This window comes from Eleutherodactylus coqui, chromosome 10 (assembly GCF_035609145.1).
Source record: "Eleutherodactylus coqui strain aEleCoq1 chromosome 10, aEleCoq1.hap1, whole genome shotgun sequence".
Taxonomy (NCBI): Eukaryota; Metazoa; Chordata; class Amphibia; order Anura; family Eleutherodactylidae; genus Eleutherodactylus; species Eleutherodactylus coqui.
The window spans coordinates 75523046-75541383 of NC_089846.1; the positions used below are offsets into that span (position 1 = coordinate 75523046).

At 49.9% G+C, this 18338-nt stretch overlaps 1 protein-coding gene across 1 annotated transcript; it reads left to right on the forward strand.

The window, feature by feature from the left end:
* The first annotated feature begins 1584 nt into the window (after nucleotides 1-1584).
* ZBTB22 (zinc finger and BTB domain containing 22) lies at nucleotides 1585-16390 on the forward strand. Its single transcript, XM_066581305.1, has 2 exons — nucleotides 1585-1652; nucleotides 8852-16390. Exon 2 carries the CDS (start codon nucleotides 8879-8881, stop codon nucleotides 10199-10201), a length of 1323 nt encoding a protein of 440 aa, XP_066437402.1. The 5' UTR covers nucleotides 1585-1652; nucleotides 8852-8878; the 3' UTR covers nucleotides 10202-16390.
* The last annotated feature ends 1948 nt before the right edge of the window (nucleotides 16391-18338 follow it).

The following is an 18338-nucleotide window of genomic DNA, read 5'->3' on the forward strand; positions in this document are numbered from 1 at the left end:
GGACATTAATGAGGGTTCGGAGCTGCCGCCTGTTTCACACCCGCTATTAGCGTACAGCTGGTTCTTCTAGCTGTGTAGCCATCTCTGTCCATTGGTCTTTCTTCACACTACAGGCATGGTTGCTATAACCACATTCCCAGCATACGTCTGTCGGAGCGGGGTACAGACGGACCCTCGGCAGCCCCCCGCGGCTCATGTTACATTACAGGCCGCAGTAACATCTCATCCATAGCCAATGGACAAACTCGCTGCCATGATGGCCTCACAGTGGAGGAATGGCCTGGTAGTCCAGGATCAATGACCACCAAATAGGAAGGAATGCTCTAAACCAGTGTTCCCCAACTCCAGTCCTCAGGGACCACCAACAGGTCATGTTTTCAGGATTTCCTTAGTATTGCACAGGTGATGTAATTATTGTCGGGGCCTCAGACATTGCCACAGGTGTTCTTACCATAGGATATCCTGAAAACATGACCTGTTGGTGGTCCCTGAGGACTGGAGTTGGGGACCCCTGCTCTAAACTGACCACCTAATGTTTATGGGGGGCCTCGTGACTCCCTCCACAGCCGATATCCGAGGGAAGAAGGCTTGAGCAGGTCGCAGATTTCTTCTCACAGGAGATGGGCGGGGGTGATCCGTCGGGTGCAGATGCCCGCCCACTCGTCCCAGCGATAATCATTCCTCAGCTTTTACACCGGACTGAGCATCACTCAGTGAATGCAGGCGGAGCGGCCGGAGATGGTTCCGGCCTCCATTCACAGTGAACAAGCAGATCCGCAGGGGTCAGCAGATTATCCGCTGTCCTGTGGGATAACGTAGTCTTGGTACCGCCCCTTTAATGGCGGCTACAAGCCAGCTGGTGTGCGCAGCAGGTGTCACTGTGCAGTCACCATCAGACGCAGCGCTCCTCACCTCCTGTATTCGGCGCTGCCGCCGGGGGAGGGGCCAGCGTCTCTAATCACCGCAGGGGCGTCCGGCGGGAGCGTCACGGTGTGGCGGAACGCCTGGGGCCCGCTTACTACCGGGGCCACTAGAATAACTGATAAGCCACGTCCCTTTATTTCGGCCAGCGTGTTGGCGACAAAGATGACAACCCCGGCTACCATTGAGTGCGCCGCCCGCTGCTACTTCTCGTCTGCTAATAAAGTCTTTGTAGCTGCAGTGTTGTCACGGTGTTTGAGGCGGCCATGCACCTATAGAGGGCCGTCAATCATGGAGAGGTGTCGCCCATAAAGGGGCCGTCACCCATAGAGACATCACCTGTAGAACGCCCATACTACAGCCAGACAGAAGCACACACAACTACACGGTGCAACCGCACAAAGCCCGCTACTTAGCGCGACAGCCAATCAGCGTGCAGGATAGGCGCTCTTCTTCTGATTGACAAGCCGATGCTCCAATCAGCTTTGTCTCAGCGGCTCCAGCAGACGAGGTCGCCAGAAACAAAAGGGGCGCGTCCTACGGCGGCCGCCGACCAATCAGCACCGACCGCTGCGGTGACTTCGGCGATAAAGGCAAAATATTTTGTGTCGGCAGAGAGCGACGACCCTTTGTAGAGCACGATGCGCCTGCGCGCCTTTAACGAAGGGGCGGAGCCTAAGGAGGCCTGAGACACAGAAGGTGTTAAAGAGACAGCAAGACACAATCCCGGGGTGAGATAAACTGTTGTGTGCGGTTATTGCGTAGCGGTGTGAACGGGGCGGTGCGGGAGGGCGGCGGCTGGGATGTGGGGGCGGCCAGGGGCTGCACTGTGAGGCGGCAGCCGGCTGGGGCTGCCTGTCAGCATTCTAGTGGCTGCCTGTCCTCGGTGCCAGCGGATGGAGGCGCGCAGCGACTTGAGAGAAGCGGTGTCTGCGCTGCGCCGGGGTCGTGTACATCTGGAGCGCTGCTCCTCGCCGCCGCTGCGGTTCTCGTGTGTCAGAGGAGCCGCAAGACGGGGAAAAAACCGCCTCTGTTCTAGTTCCCATGGATTTAATGGAGATTTCGTAGCGCTCGTTCACTGCGTTCGTCTGCGTTACTTCTCTTCATGGAAAAAAAAACGTGGCGTTCGCGTACGGGTGAAAGTGGGCGGAACGGAGCCTCTATGACAGCCTAGGCAGCGAGCGACGGAACGGAAAGCCGCCCGCCACACGGCCGAGAATATTGTGTGAGATTTGTGCGCTGCGAGACGCAGCAGTATGAACGCCCTTCTTAACGAGGTCACAACCGAAACAATGGCAGCGCTATCTGTGGGCGGTCCCTCCGACACATCGCCCACTGTTTACAATGGGGCCGGGAATACCACAGCGGGGTGCGATGACGGGTCGCTCAGGGAAAACAATGGGCACCCCTCGCCGATCCTCTCTGCCGCACCTCACATCCGCGGGGAGATCGCACCATCCCAACCGCGATAACAGGCTGAGGTTCACGGACCGGTATCGCGCTCGCCCGTGTGTAATTAGCGTTAGAGGGGGGGGTATTGCGCTCGCCCCGTGTGTAATTAGCGTTAGAGGGGGGGGGGGTATCGCGCTCGCCCGCGTGTAATTAGCGTTAGAGGGGGGAGCCGCTGATTGCTGCCAGATTTTGTTGCAGATTTCAACTCTATTTGAATTCAGTTGAATGTGTGAAACCAGCGGCGCACGAACCGCAGAGCGGATGTAAACGCAGTGGAAACAACCCGGTGGAAGCGTCGGTTGTTCTGATTGGTCTGTCGGCGCCTCCGTTCTGCGTGTCTCAATTTTAATTCCATTCTTTTGTTTAATTTGAAAAAAAACTCATCCATTAAAAACTAAAAGGAAAGCGCTGATACAAACGGTTAATCCCTCGTGGGGCGCGGGGGGAGGGGTCCCAATGCTGATAGAGCAGCCAGTACAGAGTATCTTCTCATCTGATGTAAGAGACGCACAATTTTGTTTCCATTCACTGACAGCAAACAGATCTTGAAAATTGTGCATTGAAACAAGGAATATTGCAAAATTTAAAAAAGTGATGTTTTAAAAAAATCTTTATTAACAGAAAACCCCCTTAAGGCCTCCTTCCCACGAGCGTGACGGGCTCCGCCGCGTAATATTACGCAGTGAAGCCCGTCACGGCGCCCCCCAGAGCCCCTATACTTACCTGCGGGAGATAGCGTGAAAACGCTTCCCCGCCCGTCACCGCCCACCGCCGCCGTGTCACGTGCGCGGGCGGCCGTGTCACGTGACGCGGCCGGCCGCGTCATATGGCGTCATATGACGCGCGGCGGTGGGCGGGACGGCTTCCATTGACTGCAATGGAAGCCGTCAGCGCGTACAGCCCGTCCTCACCCGCAGAAAATAGAGCATGCTGCGGGTGAGGACGGGAGAAATCGCGGTGCGTAATTCCGCGGTGGAATTACGCATCGTGAGCATTGTGCTATTAGGTTCAATAGAACCTAATAGCAGGGTGCAACACAGCGGATTTTTGCCGCGAATTTACGCGGCGTAAATCCGTTCGTGGGAAGGAGGCCTAAAAGGGAAGCTGTTACCAGAAAGTAACCCGTTGGAGAAATCACATTTTTTGTTAGATGTTTTTTTTCTAAGAATTTTGGGTGATTTTTTTAAAACATTTTTGTAATATCATGATCTATATTATTAAAAAAACCTAAATCCTGCAGTTCTTACATCAACGACTAGGACTAATAATAGTCTGATGTCACAGCTTACCTCCTACCCTCCCTGCACACTGACCACTAGGACTAATAATAATCCTGACACTTCCTATTCTGTAGATACTTCTCAGCAGTCATCTCATTATCATCACAGACGGATTACACTGAGAGGTGACACCTATATATAGATAACACAGGAGCCACCATTCACAATAGTCACAGCTCACCTCCTCCCCTTCCTGCACAGGCAGGATTATACTGAGAGGTGACACCTATATATAGATAACACAGGACCCCACCATTCACAATAGTCACAGCTCACCTCCTCCCCTCCCTGCACAGGTCATAGAGAATGGCCATAACACTATCCCATAGAGGACCACGAGTCCCCTCCTGTCTATTGTGTCTGTATGACTTCTCTACAGAAGAGGAAGTCTCAGACTATTATTAGCTTCAGTGACCAGAGAATTATTAGGGATTTTTTAAAATATACATAGTGACATGGAAAAAAATATATATTTTTTTAAAAAACTTGATTTGGACTAATTTGACATGGGTGAGCGCAATATCGGGCCACACACGTGCAATGTTCCCGCAGAGCGGGGTGTTTTTGTGTCAGGGAAGTAGTGATCATCCGGGTTTTTCAATGGGAAACCTGGCATCGCGTGGCCGTGTGTTGGGTTCGCCGGTCCCATTGCATACAGAGGGCGAGGCGTTCCGAGGGAAGAACCAAGGTCAGGACATGCCGAGAGTTTTTCCCGCACTGTGATGTGGGAAAAAATTTTTTTTTAAATGGCTCATGCACATGACCCCATTCAAATGAATGGGGTTCATATTCGAGCGTCTCGCAACACACAAATCTTGTTTGAGTTTTCTCAGCAGTGTGAAAGCAGCCTTAAACTGTATTGTATTTCTTTTCAGATGATACATTCCCTTTAAGGGGACATGTAGGCACAGGTAGTCCGGCTCTGGCAAACTCTTTACTACAGTTGAGTTACGTTTTTTTCTACTAAACACAAAAGATGAAGCTTTATATGATGTCAGACGGGGTATCATCCCCACAGCACTCTGCCACAGAAGTCTATAGGAATGGTCACAGCTCACCTCCTCCCCTCACAGGTTACAGAGCAGGCAGAGCATGCCCACAGCACTCTTCCATAGAAGTCAATAGGTCCTCTGTGTCTGTACAGTAAAGCCACTCTCTAAACACGATTAACTGCATCTCAGGCAAGATGGCTGCCCCCATAGTCCGGTACAGAGAGTAGAATCATACAATCAGAAAGTAAAAAAACAGATTAGGAAAATGTTTCACTGTCTGGTCTTAATTACTAAAAATATACAGGTGATACATTCGCTTTAAATAGTACAATTTCTATTATTTCCTATATGGTTACTTTGACACGTTACAGAGCTTGACGCTGGAGCTGATTGGCGCTGTGGGCGGTTTCTATACTTTTCACCAAGTGTAATTGTTGGAGTAACCCTTTAAATTTAGAATCGGTAATAAGGCACCCGGAATCTGAGGTCTTATGTGCCCTAATTAATTAACAATGATATTGGAGAAAGAACAAGAGACATGAACTCTGTGAAGTCACCACTGCGCTCTTTCTGAAGAGCCCAGCCCAGCCTTAACTTTATTTATAGTGTGAGCAGACAAGAGAGTCTAGCTATCTGTCAGGGCCGACCCCCTTCCTGAACATAACACATCATGACAAAGTGTAATAAATAATTATGTGACTTGTTCCCCTCACGGTCCTAGTAAAGGAATGCAGACAGAATGACCAAATGCAGTCTGTAGGAAATGTCCAAAATCCCCCGTACCAAGAATAGCTCAGGCAGCTCTGTGCGGCTTTAAAAGTGTCAGACTTAGGGTGCAATCAGACGACCGTACATCGGCTGGGTTTTCATGCCCAGCTGATATACAGCGTCCCTCTTTGCAGGGGAAGGAGGCTGGAAGAGGCGGGAGCAGTTTACTGAGCTTCACCCCCCTGCACTATTTTCAATGAGGAGAGGCAGGATGGGGGTGGAGCTAATTCCCGTAATTTACCCCTGCCCCCGTCCCACCTCCTCTCATTGCAAATAGTGCAGAGGGGGCGGGAGCTCAGATCACTGCTCCCGGCTCTTCTAGCCTCCTCCCCCTGCAGAGAGGGACACCGTATATTCACATCGGCCGATATACGGTCGTCTGAATGCGCCCTTAAAGTTGTATTAACCCATGAATGACAAGTGTAACAATCACGTTTAGACCGCTCCCACACTCACCACTTCTTACCACCATTAGCGTGGCGTCCTGGTACATTGCTCCCATTGATTTTAATTGGGCTTCTTAGACCTGTGCTTGAACGCGTCATTTGTAACGCCATAATTTCCGAGCGCTGTCTGTTCTATTTTTTAGTGTTTTCACTTTTTTTAACCCGTTTAGGACCAGGTGCAGTAAATATATGGCTCCTGGGCTTAAAATTACGGCGGGGATTTAAAGGGGTTGTCTCGCGAAAGCAAGTGGTGTTATACACTTCTGTATGGCCATATTAATGCGCTTTGTAATATACATCGTGCATTAAATATGAGCCATACAGAAGTTATTCACTTACCTTCCCTGCGCTGGCGTCCCCGTCTCCATGGCTCCGTCTAACTTCAGCGTCTAATCGCCCGATTAGACGCGCTTGCGCAGAAGGGTCTTCTGCCTTCTGGTCTGTCCGGCAGCAGTGGCGTTCTGGCTCTGCCCCCTTCTACGCGTCATCGTGTAGCTCCGCCCCGTCACGTGTGCCGATTCCAGCCTCCTGATTGGCTGGAATCGGCACACGTGACGGGGCGGAGCTACGCAATGATGCGTAGAAGGGGCGGAGCCAGAACGCCGCTCGTGCCAGACCGAGCTGAAGGCAGAAGACCCTTCTGCGCAAGCGCGTCTAATCGGGCGATTAAACGCTGAAGTTAGACGGAGCCATGGAGACGGGGACGCCAGCGCAGGGAAGGTAAGTGAATAACTTCTGTATGGCTCATATTTAATGCACGATGTATATTACAAACTGCATTAATATGGCCATACAGAAGTGCTGAACCCCACTTGCTTTTGCGAGACAACCCCTTTAAGCCTCCTGCTCTGCAATCAATCAGAGGCGGGACGGGCTGTTAATAACAGCTAATAACCTGGAGGAGAAGGCAGGAGGGTATTTTTAACCCTTTCTGACTTTTCCTTCCCTGAGTAGACAGCGCTCAATGAGCATTGTGTACTGAAAAGTAAAAGTGGAAATGTAACTTCCACTACGGGAGCCGGGGGTCACACGACCGCCAGGATTCCCTGCTACAGCAGAGCTGCTAAAATCCCTAAAAGGTGTCTGGTCCTTAAAGGGGTTGTCCCGAGGCAGCAAGTGGGTCTATACACTTCTGTATGGCCATAATAATGCACTTTGTAATGTACATTGTGCATTAATTATGAGCCATACAGAAGTTATAAAAAGTTTTTTACTTACCTGCTCCGTTGCTAGCGTCCTCGTTCCCATGGAGCCGACTAATTTTTGGCCTCCGATGGCCAAATTAGCCGCGCTTGCGCAGTCCGGGTCTTCAGCAGTCTTCTATGGAGCCGCTCGTGCCAGAGAGCGGCTCCGTGTAGCTCCGCCCCGTCACGTGCCGATTCCAGCCAATCAGGAGGCTGGAATCGGCAGTGGACCGCACAGAAGAGCTGCGGTCCACGAAGACGGAGGATCCCGGCGGCCATCTTCAGCGGTAAGTATTGAAGTCACCGGACCGCCGGGATTCAGGTAAGCGCTGTGCGGGTGGTTTTTTTAACCCCTGCATCGGGGTTGTCTCGCGCCGAACGGGGGGGGGGTTGAAAAAAAAAAAAACCCGTTTCGGCGCGGGACATCTCCTTTAAGTTACAATACAGCTTGGTCCTTAAGGGGTTAATGCACCCATCACATGACAGGGTGCGTTAAAAAGCCCCGTCAAAACACTGTACAATGCGTTCAAAAAGGCCGCTCAGAGTCGTAGTAAAACGCCTTCATGTAGTAACCCCCTCTGTGTATCATTTACAGAAGTTACTTATTTAGATAAAGTAGAATTTTTTTTCTTTCAAAATCCAAGATTAATACCGATTTCTTCCAACGACAATCACACGTTTCCATCCAATTTTGCATGTGTGTTTTAGATGCTCCTGGCCGGGTTACACCGATCAGCCCATGGTTGTGTTAGACATGGAATAAACAGGAGGGTGGCAAGCTGAGGACTGCCGGGACCTGCCAACAATGAGTAGTAATCCTCTTTGGAGCCAACAGAGTGTTTCGAGGTATTAGACCCCTTCATCAGGCATGGAAATCATACAGTAGTGGCCGGGGATCTTCATGGCCATCAATAACTGTAAATGACATTGATGACTATCAGGGCCCCCGGGCCACCACTGTGTAATTTCCATGCCTGATGAAGAAGTGTAATATATATCAAAACGCATTACGCTGCTTCTTACACTACTGCTGGCTCCATTACATTGTCAGTGTTGTGCGCCGGGCTCTCAGCCTCACAGTTACTCCATGTTGTTAACTTTGTCTCAAATATGTCACCGCTGGGTAAAAACAGTTGCGGCCTGTTGCTCACCTTGTCACGGGGTTGATGCTCCCCTCCCGCAGGTACTAACACCCACATGATAGCGCACTTGCATCTGCTGAGAGTTAGGTGCACACTAGCATAAAAAACACTCTTCCGTGTTGCGTCCACACAAAAATGACGTTTTTCATACATGTGCAGTTTCATATGCCATTTGTACGCAGTCTGAGTGTCTTTTTCTCTTACTTCCGTGTGCCATCCGTTTTTCATGTCCTTAAAAAAAAACAAAAACAAGAAACTAAAAGCAGGCGCAATTCTTATTTCCTTATGAATCCGGACAGTAGGCGGGCTGCATACAGATCGCACATGGATGGCATCCGAGTGCAGCTCATTTTGTTTCAGTATTCCCATTGACTTGGGTCGGCAAGTCTCCTACACAGATCACATCAGAATATTACATGCCGTGAGTTTTTCTCGTGATCCGTTTGTCCATGTGTATTTTGTCACATGGGGCCCTAGGTGGTCCAGGTATAGGCCACTTTATACTTGAACAGCACATGGACTGTATGTCGGAGGCCCTGGTGTAGCACATAATACAGTGACCCAACCTTGTAGCAGACAAGGAATTTCTTAACAGTCCTTTGATGTTCCTTTTCAAATCCTGTATAATTTCTGCATTATTTTCTTCCCGTTTTTGTCTTTCGTCAGGTGCCCCCCCACTCTTCCTGAGCGATCATGGACACTACTGGACCTCTCATCCATGTGGACTTCCCGGATGTGGCCAGCTCTCTCCTGGAGAGTCTGAACCAGCAGCGAGTAGAAGGGAAGTTGTGCGACGTGTCCATTCACGCACAAGGGCGTGTGTTCCGTGCTCATCGCGCTGTGCTTGCTGCCTCTTCCCCATACTTCCACGATCAAGTGCTGCTGAAAGGCATGAGCTGTGTTGCGTTGCCAGGTGTTGTCGACCCGGGGGCATTCGAAGCCGTTTTATGTGCCGCCTACACAGGCCGCTTGACTATGCTGGCAGACGAGATTGTCAATTACCTGACGGTGGGCAGCGTGCTTCAGATGTGGCATGTTGTGGATAAGTGCTCAGAACTTCTCAAGGAGTCTCGTGCCAGCAGCAGTGCTGGAAGCATGGAAGGGGCAGCAGGCAGTCATGGTCCAACGCCGCAGAGACCTCACTCTGGCAGAGCTAGCGAGAACCAGTCCCCTAGCAGCAGTAACTACTTTAGTCCACGTGAGGCCCCGCCAGAACCGTGCACTGAGAGGAGTAGACGAAGAAGCGATGTCACAAATGAAGCCGCGGCAGAAGAAGCCAGCGTAGAAGAAGAACCATCGGGAGAGGAAGCATCTGTCGCCAGTTGCTCCAGTTACCGAAGGCCCAGCATTGTTCCTCAGAGACACTGGGTGTATGTCAAAAAGGAACGGCCTCACCAGGGTCTGCTGTTGACATGTGAAGGGGAAGAAGAAGAGGATGAGGAAGAGCTTGAGGAAGACGAAGAGGAGGAACAACTGAGTATCAGTGACGTCCGCACTCTGAATGCGCCAGAAGAGCAGGTGAATTTCTGTGAGCCCTCCGATGGCATGCCCTACGAAGAAGCATCAGGCAACGGTCCTGGTTACCCACAGGGACCTCCTCTTTTGCCTCTGGATATGCAAGGAAATCAGTTGCTGGTGCTTCCTTCAGGACATGGTGCGGCTGGGCAAGGTGGGACTGGGACAAGCCAAGGAGAAGGTGGCAAAATATTCCTTTGCCACTGCGGAAAAGCGTTCTCTCACAAAAGTATGCGTGATCGCCATGTCAATATGCATCTCAATCTACGCCCGTTTGATTGCCCTGTGTGTGGGAAAAAATTCAAGATGAAGCACCACCTAACGGAACACATGAAGACGCACACCGGAGTCAAACCCTACGAGTGTGAAGTATGTGCCAAAAAGTTTATGTGGAGAGACAGCTTTATGAGACATCGTGGTCACTGTGAGAGACGGCATAGGGCAGGGGCGGGGGGAGGAGGAAGCTCCGGACAAGGGATTAGCGATACACCATCTGTGTAACCCTGGTGGGGGGCAGAGAGTGGAGGTAGAGTGGTGAAATACAGAAAAGAAAACTTTTTTTTTCTGAAGGGCAAGTTCTAATGGAGACCTCAGTAGGATGAAGACTTAAAATTCCCTGGCATGAAGGTGTGGATGCAGTGCCAAAGATCAGCACTGGAAATCCTCTTGCCTTCCAAAAAATATCCCAGGGGTCATTGGAAGAGAGTTTAGAACCTATTATGGAGGCTTAGAGGACAGCTTTGAGAGTAACCAGAGAAGTCTTATCATGACTTCTGCACTTCTACCCAAAGTTCCACCATCCATAAAGGATTGGGCAGTATAATCCTCCTGCACACTTGTTGAGTCTCCTTCTCTTTCTGTCCCTCTTACCCACTCAAGCACAAGCTGCCCCTTCTTTACAAAGACTATAACCCTTGAATGGCTGCACTGCGCCACAACTAACTGAGATGCACATGGCGAATGCTATGTCTTTTAGTATTGTATTACATGACAATAGACACTGCATCACCTACCTTGTATTTACATGACAATAGGCATCGCCCAACGTCTCTTCTCATTACTAGGATGGGGCTTCGGTACGTGCTCTACGTCATGAAGGAATCTTGACACTTTTACAGTATTTTCAGTTTTTAAGCAAAATTAGGTTGATGAGCTATGACTCTCCTCATTCCCAACCGTGTTCTCCACCTGCACATTATTTATAAAGGGATACTCAGAAAAAGATTTGGTGATCCAGAGAAGAACCTGCTCATCCATATCATGGAGAACAATGGTAATCATGTTTACGTCTACAGTCACCAGAACGATAAGAATTAGTAACACCTCGTATATATGGCACGCTATGTGATGATCAGATATAGACATAGGAAGGGATTGACCTTTGAGAAGAAAGACGATGGGAATCTAGTGGTTAAAGCATCTTCTGGAGGTTCTTACTTAGGGCTTCAAGACTTTTCCAGATGACCTTGAGTGAAAGAACCCCCATCGTAGTACTCTTCTGGGCTCCCATCATAGTACTCTTCTGGGCTGTCCCGCTTCTATGAACCACTGGAGCTAATACGATGTTGGGTAAAGAAGGGGGAACACTACAGTATTTGACTCTCACTGACCGATTACCCAGGCACATTGGAAATGACCATTTTGTGGGGTAAATGATCATAAGGTCTATTGAAAGAGCCAGCATGGTCACAGGTGCTTTGTCCGAATGTCGCTCATGAGGTCCGAAATATATTTATTTCATGTTGGTTCTTATAAAACTCATCAGCTTTATAGATAGAAGTACAACCCCCAAGATGGCTGATTCCTTTGTGTTCAGGTGTCCGGCCTACTTTAAAGTGCACAAGTCACCTATATTGAAGCAGCCATTGAGTCCTTGAACCTCAATGGTCACTGATGAGGCAGATGCGCTTTCTCATGGACTTTGGTGTAGCCCATTGTTTAAAATGGGTGTACCCCCAAGTGCAAATCCAGGGCATTGACTTGATTAGTGTAATGTCTATAGATCAGTGCCCTGAGCAGAAACATGTACATTGTCTAAATATATCAAAGCTGAACTCTAATGTTGTGGGATACCTGCTCTAACAAAACAGATGGATGCATCTACAGGCCGAGAAATTGGGAAACTCGCCTCTAATTACTATATTTCTCTATACATATATTTGTGCAATAAGGCAACGTTGTGGTTCTAGAATGGTAGACCCATACTAATGTGTATACGCGCCACATATATTATGTGTACTGTTGTTTCTACATATATTATATGCGCAATGCAAGAGTTACCGATTGTCATGTATGGAGGTGGTACGCTACTGGTCTCGTTTTTAACAAACCGTGTTTAAAACTTTTTCAACCACATGTTTATTACTCCATTGAAAATAGTAAATGACACAAAAATCAAAAGTTTTGTGTATTCAGCTTCTATGGAGGGCTATGCATCTCCATGGTTACAGACTACAAACACGCTGTATGTGTAGTCAGGAGTGGAGTAAAGGTCCCTGTACACCGAGTATCCTTTAGATAGTTGCTCAGAAGCGTCATTGAAGTGTATGATTGACAGTTTGAAAGAGCTTATTGTTTGCCGAGATAGCGCCCGTAGCGAGATCTCCATGCCGACTTGTTTAGTCGTTCAGATACAAATAACTGGTTTAAAGATCATATTTTAGAATTCAACTGGATTTCCACATTGATTGGGCGCTGTCCATCATTTCTATTCCCTTCTGGCCCAATGATCATTTTTTTTGAAGTCCTATGATGAATTGTGTCACATTGTTTACTCTTCTTAAAGCGGTATTCCTGACGTGGCCATTTGTGGCATATCTATAGCTTGTCCCATAAGTGTCTGATGTGCGTCGCAGCTCCTATGTACAGAATGGGGCTGCTCTTGTAGAAGTGGATGGAGAGGGCCATAGCCACCTTTGCCTACATGTGATGGGTCGGGGGGGGGGGGCTTCCCTGTTCTTCCCATAGGAGCACTTTCCACGTGTGGAATTGTATCAGACATTTAAAGCACATCCTGTGGATATGCCATGATTGTCCTTGGTAGGAGCATAGCTTTAGAGGGCATTTAACCCCTTGCAGTACTGATGACCTATTCTCAGGTAGGTGATTGGCGGAGGTCTGCCACTTGGGATCCCTGGTGATCTGCAGATCTCAGCCCCCACACTCACTGCAGTGGGGACAGATGTCCATATTGGGGTTGGAGCTAGAAGTGCAATAGACTGTGTAGCTTGTATTGATTTCATTGGGAGCGAAACCTTCTATTATACTTCTGTCTCTGATCCAGGGGTTGGAGTCTGAAGTGTAACAGAAGACTTCACTCCCAATGAAATCAATATGAGCTACACTATCTCTTGCACTTCCAGGACCAATTCCAATGTGGACGGACCTGCCAAGATTTGGTCAGCTGATGGCCAAGGTCCCAAGTGGCAGACCCAATCAACTACTGATGACCGATCCTGAAGATAGGCCTACAATACTGCAAGGGGTTAAATGCCTGGAATACCCCTTTAAAGATGTATCTCACTGTAAAGGTAATCTGTCATCACCCTTGAGCCCCAAAAACTTTACTACGAGGTTAGTGAGGGGACGGGGAGTCTGGGCAGCAGTGACTCATATTCACCTGGTTGCCCTGCTATAGTGCTGTGTTCCCATGAAGTTGGCGTGCGCACGCAGCAAACTCTGTGGACATCCCTGAGCAAGCACACACAGCATGACTCTGCGGACAGCCCTGTGCGAGCGCACACAGCGTGACTCTGCAGACAGCCTTGTGCGGGCGCACGCAGCGGGACTCTGCAGACAGCCTTGTGTGGGCGCACGCAGCGGGACTCTGCGAACAGCCCTGTGCGAGCGTATGCAGCGTAACTCTGCGGAAAGCATTGTGCGTGCGCACGCAGTGTGACTCTGCGGACAGCTCTGTGCGTGTGCACGCAGCATAACTCTGCAGACAGCCCTGTGCGTACGCATGCAGCGTGACTCTGCGGACAGCCCTGTGCGTGCGCACGCAGCGTGACTCTGTGGACATCCCTCTGCGAGCGCACGCAGCGTGACTCTGTGGACAGCTCTGTGCATGCGCATGCTGCGTGACTGTGGACAGCTCTGTGCGTGCGCACGCAGCGTGACTCCGCGGACAGCTCTGTGTGTGCGCTCGCAGTGTGACTCTGCAGACAGCTCTGTGCGTGCGCTCGCAGCGTGACTCTGCGGATAGCCATGTGCGCGCACTTGCAGCGTGACTGTGCAGACAGCTCTGTGCGAGCGCACGCAGCGGGACTCTGCGAACAGCCCTGTGCGAGCGTACGCAGCGTAACTCTGCAGACAGCCCCATGCGTGCACACGCAGTGTGACTCTGCGGACAGCTCTGTGCGTGTGCACGCAGCATAACTCTGCAGACAGCCCTGTGCGTACGCATGCAGCGTGACTCTGCGGACATCTCTGTGTGAGCGCACGCTGCGTGACTCTGCGGACAGCTCTGTGCGTGCGCACGCAGCGTGACTCCGCGGACAGCTCTGTGTGTGCGCTCGCAGCGTGACTCTGCGGACGGCCTTGTGCGTGTGCACGCAGCGTGACTCTGCGGACGGCCTTGTGTGTATGCACGCAGCGTGACTCTGCGGACGGCCTTGTGCGTGTGCACGCAGCGTGACTCTGCGGACGGCCTTGTGCCTGTGCACGCAGCGTGACTCTACGGACGGCCTTGTGCGTGTGCACGCAGCGTGACTCTACGGAAGGCCTTGTGCGTGTGCACGCAGCATGACTCTGCGGACGGCCTTGTGCGTGTGCATGCAGCGTGACTCTGCGGACGGCCTTGTGCGTGTGCATGCAGCGTGACTCTGCGGACGGCCTGGTGCGTGTGCATGCAGTGTGACTCTGTGGACATCCCTGTGCGTGCGCATGCTGCGTGGCTCCGCAGACAGCTTTGTGTGTGCGCTCGCAGCGTGACTCTGCGGATAGCCCTGTGCGCGCGCTCGCAGCGCGACTCTGCGGATAGCCCTGTGCGCGCACTTGCAGCGTGACTGTGCAGACAGCTCTGTGCGAGCGCACGCAGTGTGACTCTGCGGACGGCCTTGTGCGTGTGCACGCAGCATGACTCTGCGGACAGCCCTGTGTGTGCACGCAGCATGACTCTGCGGACAGCCTTGTGCGTGTGCACGCAGCATGACTCTGCGGACAGCCTTGTGTGTGCACTTGCAGCATGACTCTGCGGACAACTCTGTGCGAGCGCACGCAGCGTGGCTCTGTGGACATCCCTGTGCGAGCGCTCTCCCATTCATCTTTATGAAAGCGTCCTGCTGTGCATCTGCCAGCGAGTATGAAGCACGACTCCCAGTTCCATCATCTATGCGCCCAATAACCTAGTTTAGGTGATGACAGATTCCCTTTATAGGGAGGTGTCATCAGGAAATGACCTGTTGTATAAATCACATTTTTTTGTTAATCGTGTTTCTTAAGAAGTTTTGGTGATTTTCTTTTTAACTTTCAGTCAGAATTTATATTTAAAAAAACAACTCCTAAAGAGTCTGATCCCAGTCTGCCACTTCCTGTCCTGCAGAGGAAACCTCTCCCCGCCACCTCATCATCACAGGCAGCATTAGGGCGCCTTCACACCAGCGGGTGCGTTTTTACGTTTGCTCGTGCGCAATATTAATTCAGGATTTTCCGCAATCAAGTTCCGATCTTAATTAGCATTTTCTCATCCATTTACACGGCCGGGCGCAATGTTTTAGCGAAAAAATGCATCTCAGCCCGGGAATCATCGGAATGCCTTCAAATGCCTAAATAGAGGCGCCTGTCAGCTTTTTCCTGTGTTGGGCGCAGCTAAACTCCCTCCCCCATTCCTTTTATTTCCAGCTCCCATAAGAGTCTATGGGAGCCATAAGCGTATATCGTTCGAAAGATTGATCAAGAACTATGTTTTCCGGCCGTGCGTAAAGTCGTCCGCCGATTTCGGTTGCGTATATGTTCTATTTTTTGCTGTGCAATGTTTTTATGTGCTGTAAATTCGCCCATGTGAACGAATGCATTGGAATCCAATGTCCAGGCAGGTGGTCACGTTTTTCGGGCCAGGCGTGAAAATGCAACAGCATAGCTGCGTAAAAACTCTTGTGTGAATTAAGCCTTACACTGAGAAGTGACATATATAAATAACAGGGTCCATCATTCATAATAGGTAGTGTCACAGCTCCCATCCCTGCACAATAACCTCTGTACAGGTCACAGAGCATGTTTAGAGCAGTCTCCCATACAAGTCAATGGGTCGGCTCCTGCCCATTGTGTGTAAAGCATACCTCTTAATGCTGATAAATGTAGTTCTGTAAAGATGGCCGCCCCCTGTTGTTATATACAGACAAGATGGCCGCCCCCTGTAGTCATGTACAGACAAGATGGCCGCCCCCGGTAGTCATGTAACGACAAGATGGCCACCCCCCGTAGTCATGTACAGACAAGATGGCTGCCCCCCATAGTCATGTACAGACAAGATGGCCGCCACCCGTAGTCATGTACAGACAAGATGGCCGCCCCCTGTAGTCATGTACAGACAAGATGCCCCCCCCCCCTGTATTCACGTACAGACAAGATGGCTGCCCACTGTAGTCATGTACAGACAAGATGGCCGCCCACTATAGTCATGTACAGACAAAAGAATAAAAAAAATCTACAATCAGCAAATAAAAGCAGATTTAAAAAAAGGTTTCTTTATCTGGTTTTAATTAAAGGAGTTTTCCTATGACTTACAATTGCCTCACAGCTCCTCTGTCCTTCCTGGTTGCTGCTGACAGGTCATGTGACCACTGCACCCAATCACTGGGCACAGCAGTGACCTTCTATAGCCAGTGATTGGCTGCAGCAGTCACATGACCTGACAGCAGCAACCAGGAAGGACAGAGGGGCTGTGAGGCAATTTTAAGTAATAGGAAAACCCCTTTAATTAAAACCAGATGGAGAAACCTTTTTCTACTCTGTCTTTATTTGCTGATGTTTGTATTCTTCTGTCTGTACATGTTTGGTGATCCAGTCCCTTTAAGGATGACTCCTTCCAGCAATCCTCTCCAAGCACTCAGGGCCGCTGAGAGTTCTGCGTTAGTTGGAGAGCCACATTCCAGGGCCCACTGCCCACAAAGGGGCTGGGCGGGTAGTAAAACCGCCATTAACATTAGTCTGAAGTGCGTAAAAACGAATGGTGTCAACAAAGATGATCGTTCGTTGGGTGCAGTGGACCAATGATAAAGCATCAGTCGTACAAAAAGACGACACCGGTCCACGAATGATCTTACTATGGAAGAAGGTTCATTCATCCTTCATTCATTGTGTAACAGCCAGATGTGTGAAGTCATTCACCCGTCAGGCATTCAGTCTGTCCATCCATCTAAGTCTGTATAACGTGTGCGGCCGGCGCCACCAGTGATATTCCTGGACGTGACGCCAGTGCGGCTCCACGCCTTGTTGTACACGGATGCTGCAATATATGTGTGCAGCGATGGGGCTCATTGGGGGGCTATTATATAGGATGGGGGGCATCGACCTCCGCTGCTCCACTGTAATGGATATTACTGATGACTTTCCAGCAGAGGAGAAAAATGGATCCACCCAACTTTCCTCCACCGTTCTCTGCGTAAAGGGTAAAACTAATGAAAGACTGCGCAAATGTAGAGACAGCCCGAGTTCAGCGGTGCATGACTGTAGAAGTAGCTGTGTGTGGCTGTATATAGGCTCTCGTTCACACACACAGATGTATATAATACTGCGCCTCCTAGGGGCACTAACTATTTATAAGTAGACGGACATACGGTACGCTGGATGACTGGAGAGTGTGCCGCCATCAGGCCATATATGTGTTTGTACGTGTCACAGCAGGACTAGAGATGTATGTCTAGAGCGCCCTCACAACACTACTGCGCATACACAGTCCTGCTATATCTACACTCCCCATCTTTTCTATGCCATAATTTATTGTAGTGAGGGTCTCCACCCTCATTTAAGGTGACTAATAACTGTTGGCTTGTAGAATAAAGTGTGTTTACTGCCATTGCGTCTCCTTGTGATTATTGGCTCGGGACTCTGGAAGTTACAAGCCACTTCTGCTTTTAAAGGGAAACTTTACTTTTGGAAAACTTGTTGGAACATTCATGAAAATGTGACTAACTTAGTAAATTTATTTTTTGGTCTCCCAAACTTCTTAAAGTGAAATTCTGCTGGTCACCCTTAGAAATAGACTGCAGTTTTGCTCCACTCTGCTGGTCACTCTTAGAAATAGACTGCAGTTTTGCTCCACCCACTGTCTGTCATGTGACCTAACATGTGACTGTTCTCTAAGCTCCCACAGTGCTTAACAGGAAGACAGAACAAGTTGTAATTCAGTGTTTTACCTGCTAATTAAAGCAATCGACCCTGGGAGCATTAGGAGAAGGGCCATCTCAACTGTTATGGACACCGATGACCTGGTCATAGCATTATACAACAATTCCACACTCCTCCATAAATTGTTGATGGCTGGGCATTCCCCAAATGTGCATCATTGTTCCAGGGCTGCCCTGGCATCTCCAACACTCCGGGGAAACCCAGGTACCTATTTGGTGTAGCCTAAGCGGTGTCCTATACCAGCGAGAGAGTATCTTGAAATTCTGCTCCTGTATTCTCCGGAATTTGG

Excerpts from the sequence above, each read along its gene's own strand:
- ZBTB22 (XM_066581305.1), top strand. The coding sequence starts at position 8,879 with ATGGACACTACTGGACCTCTCATCCATGTGGACTTCCCGGATGTGGCC.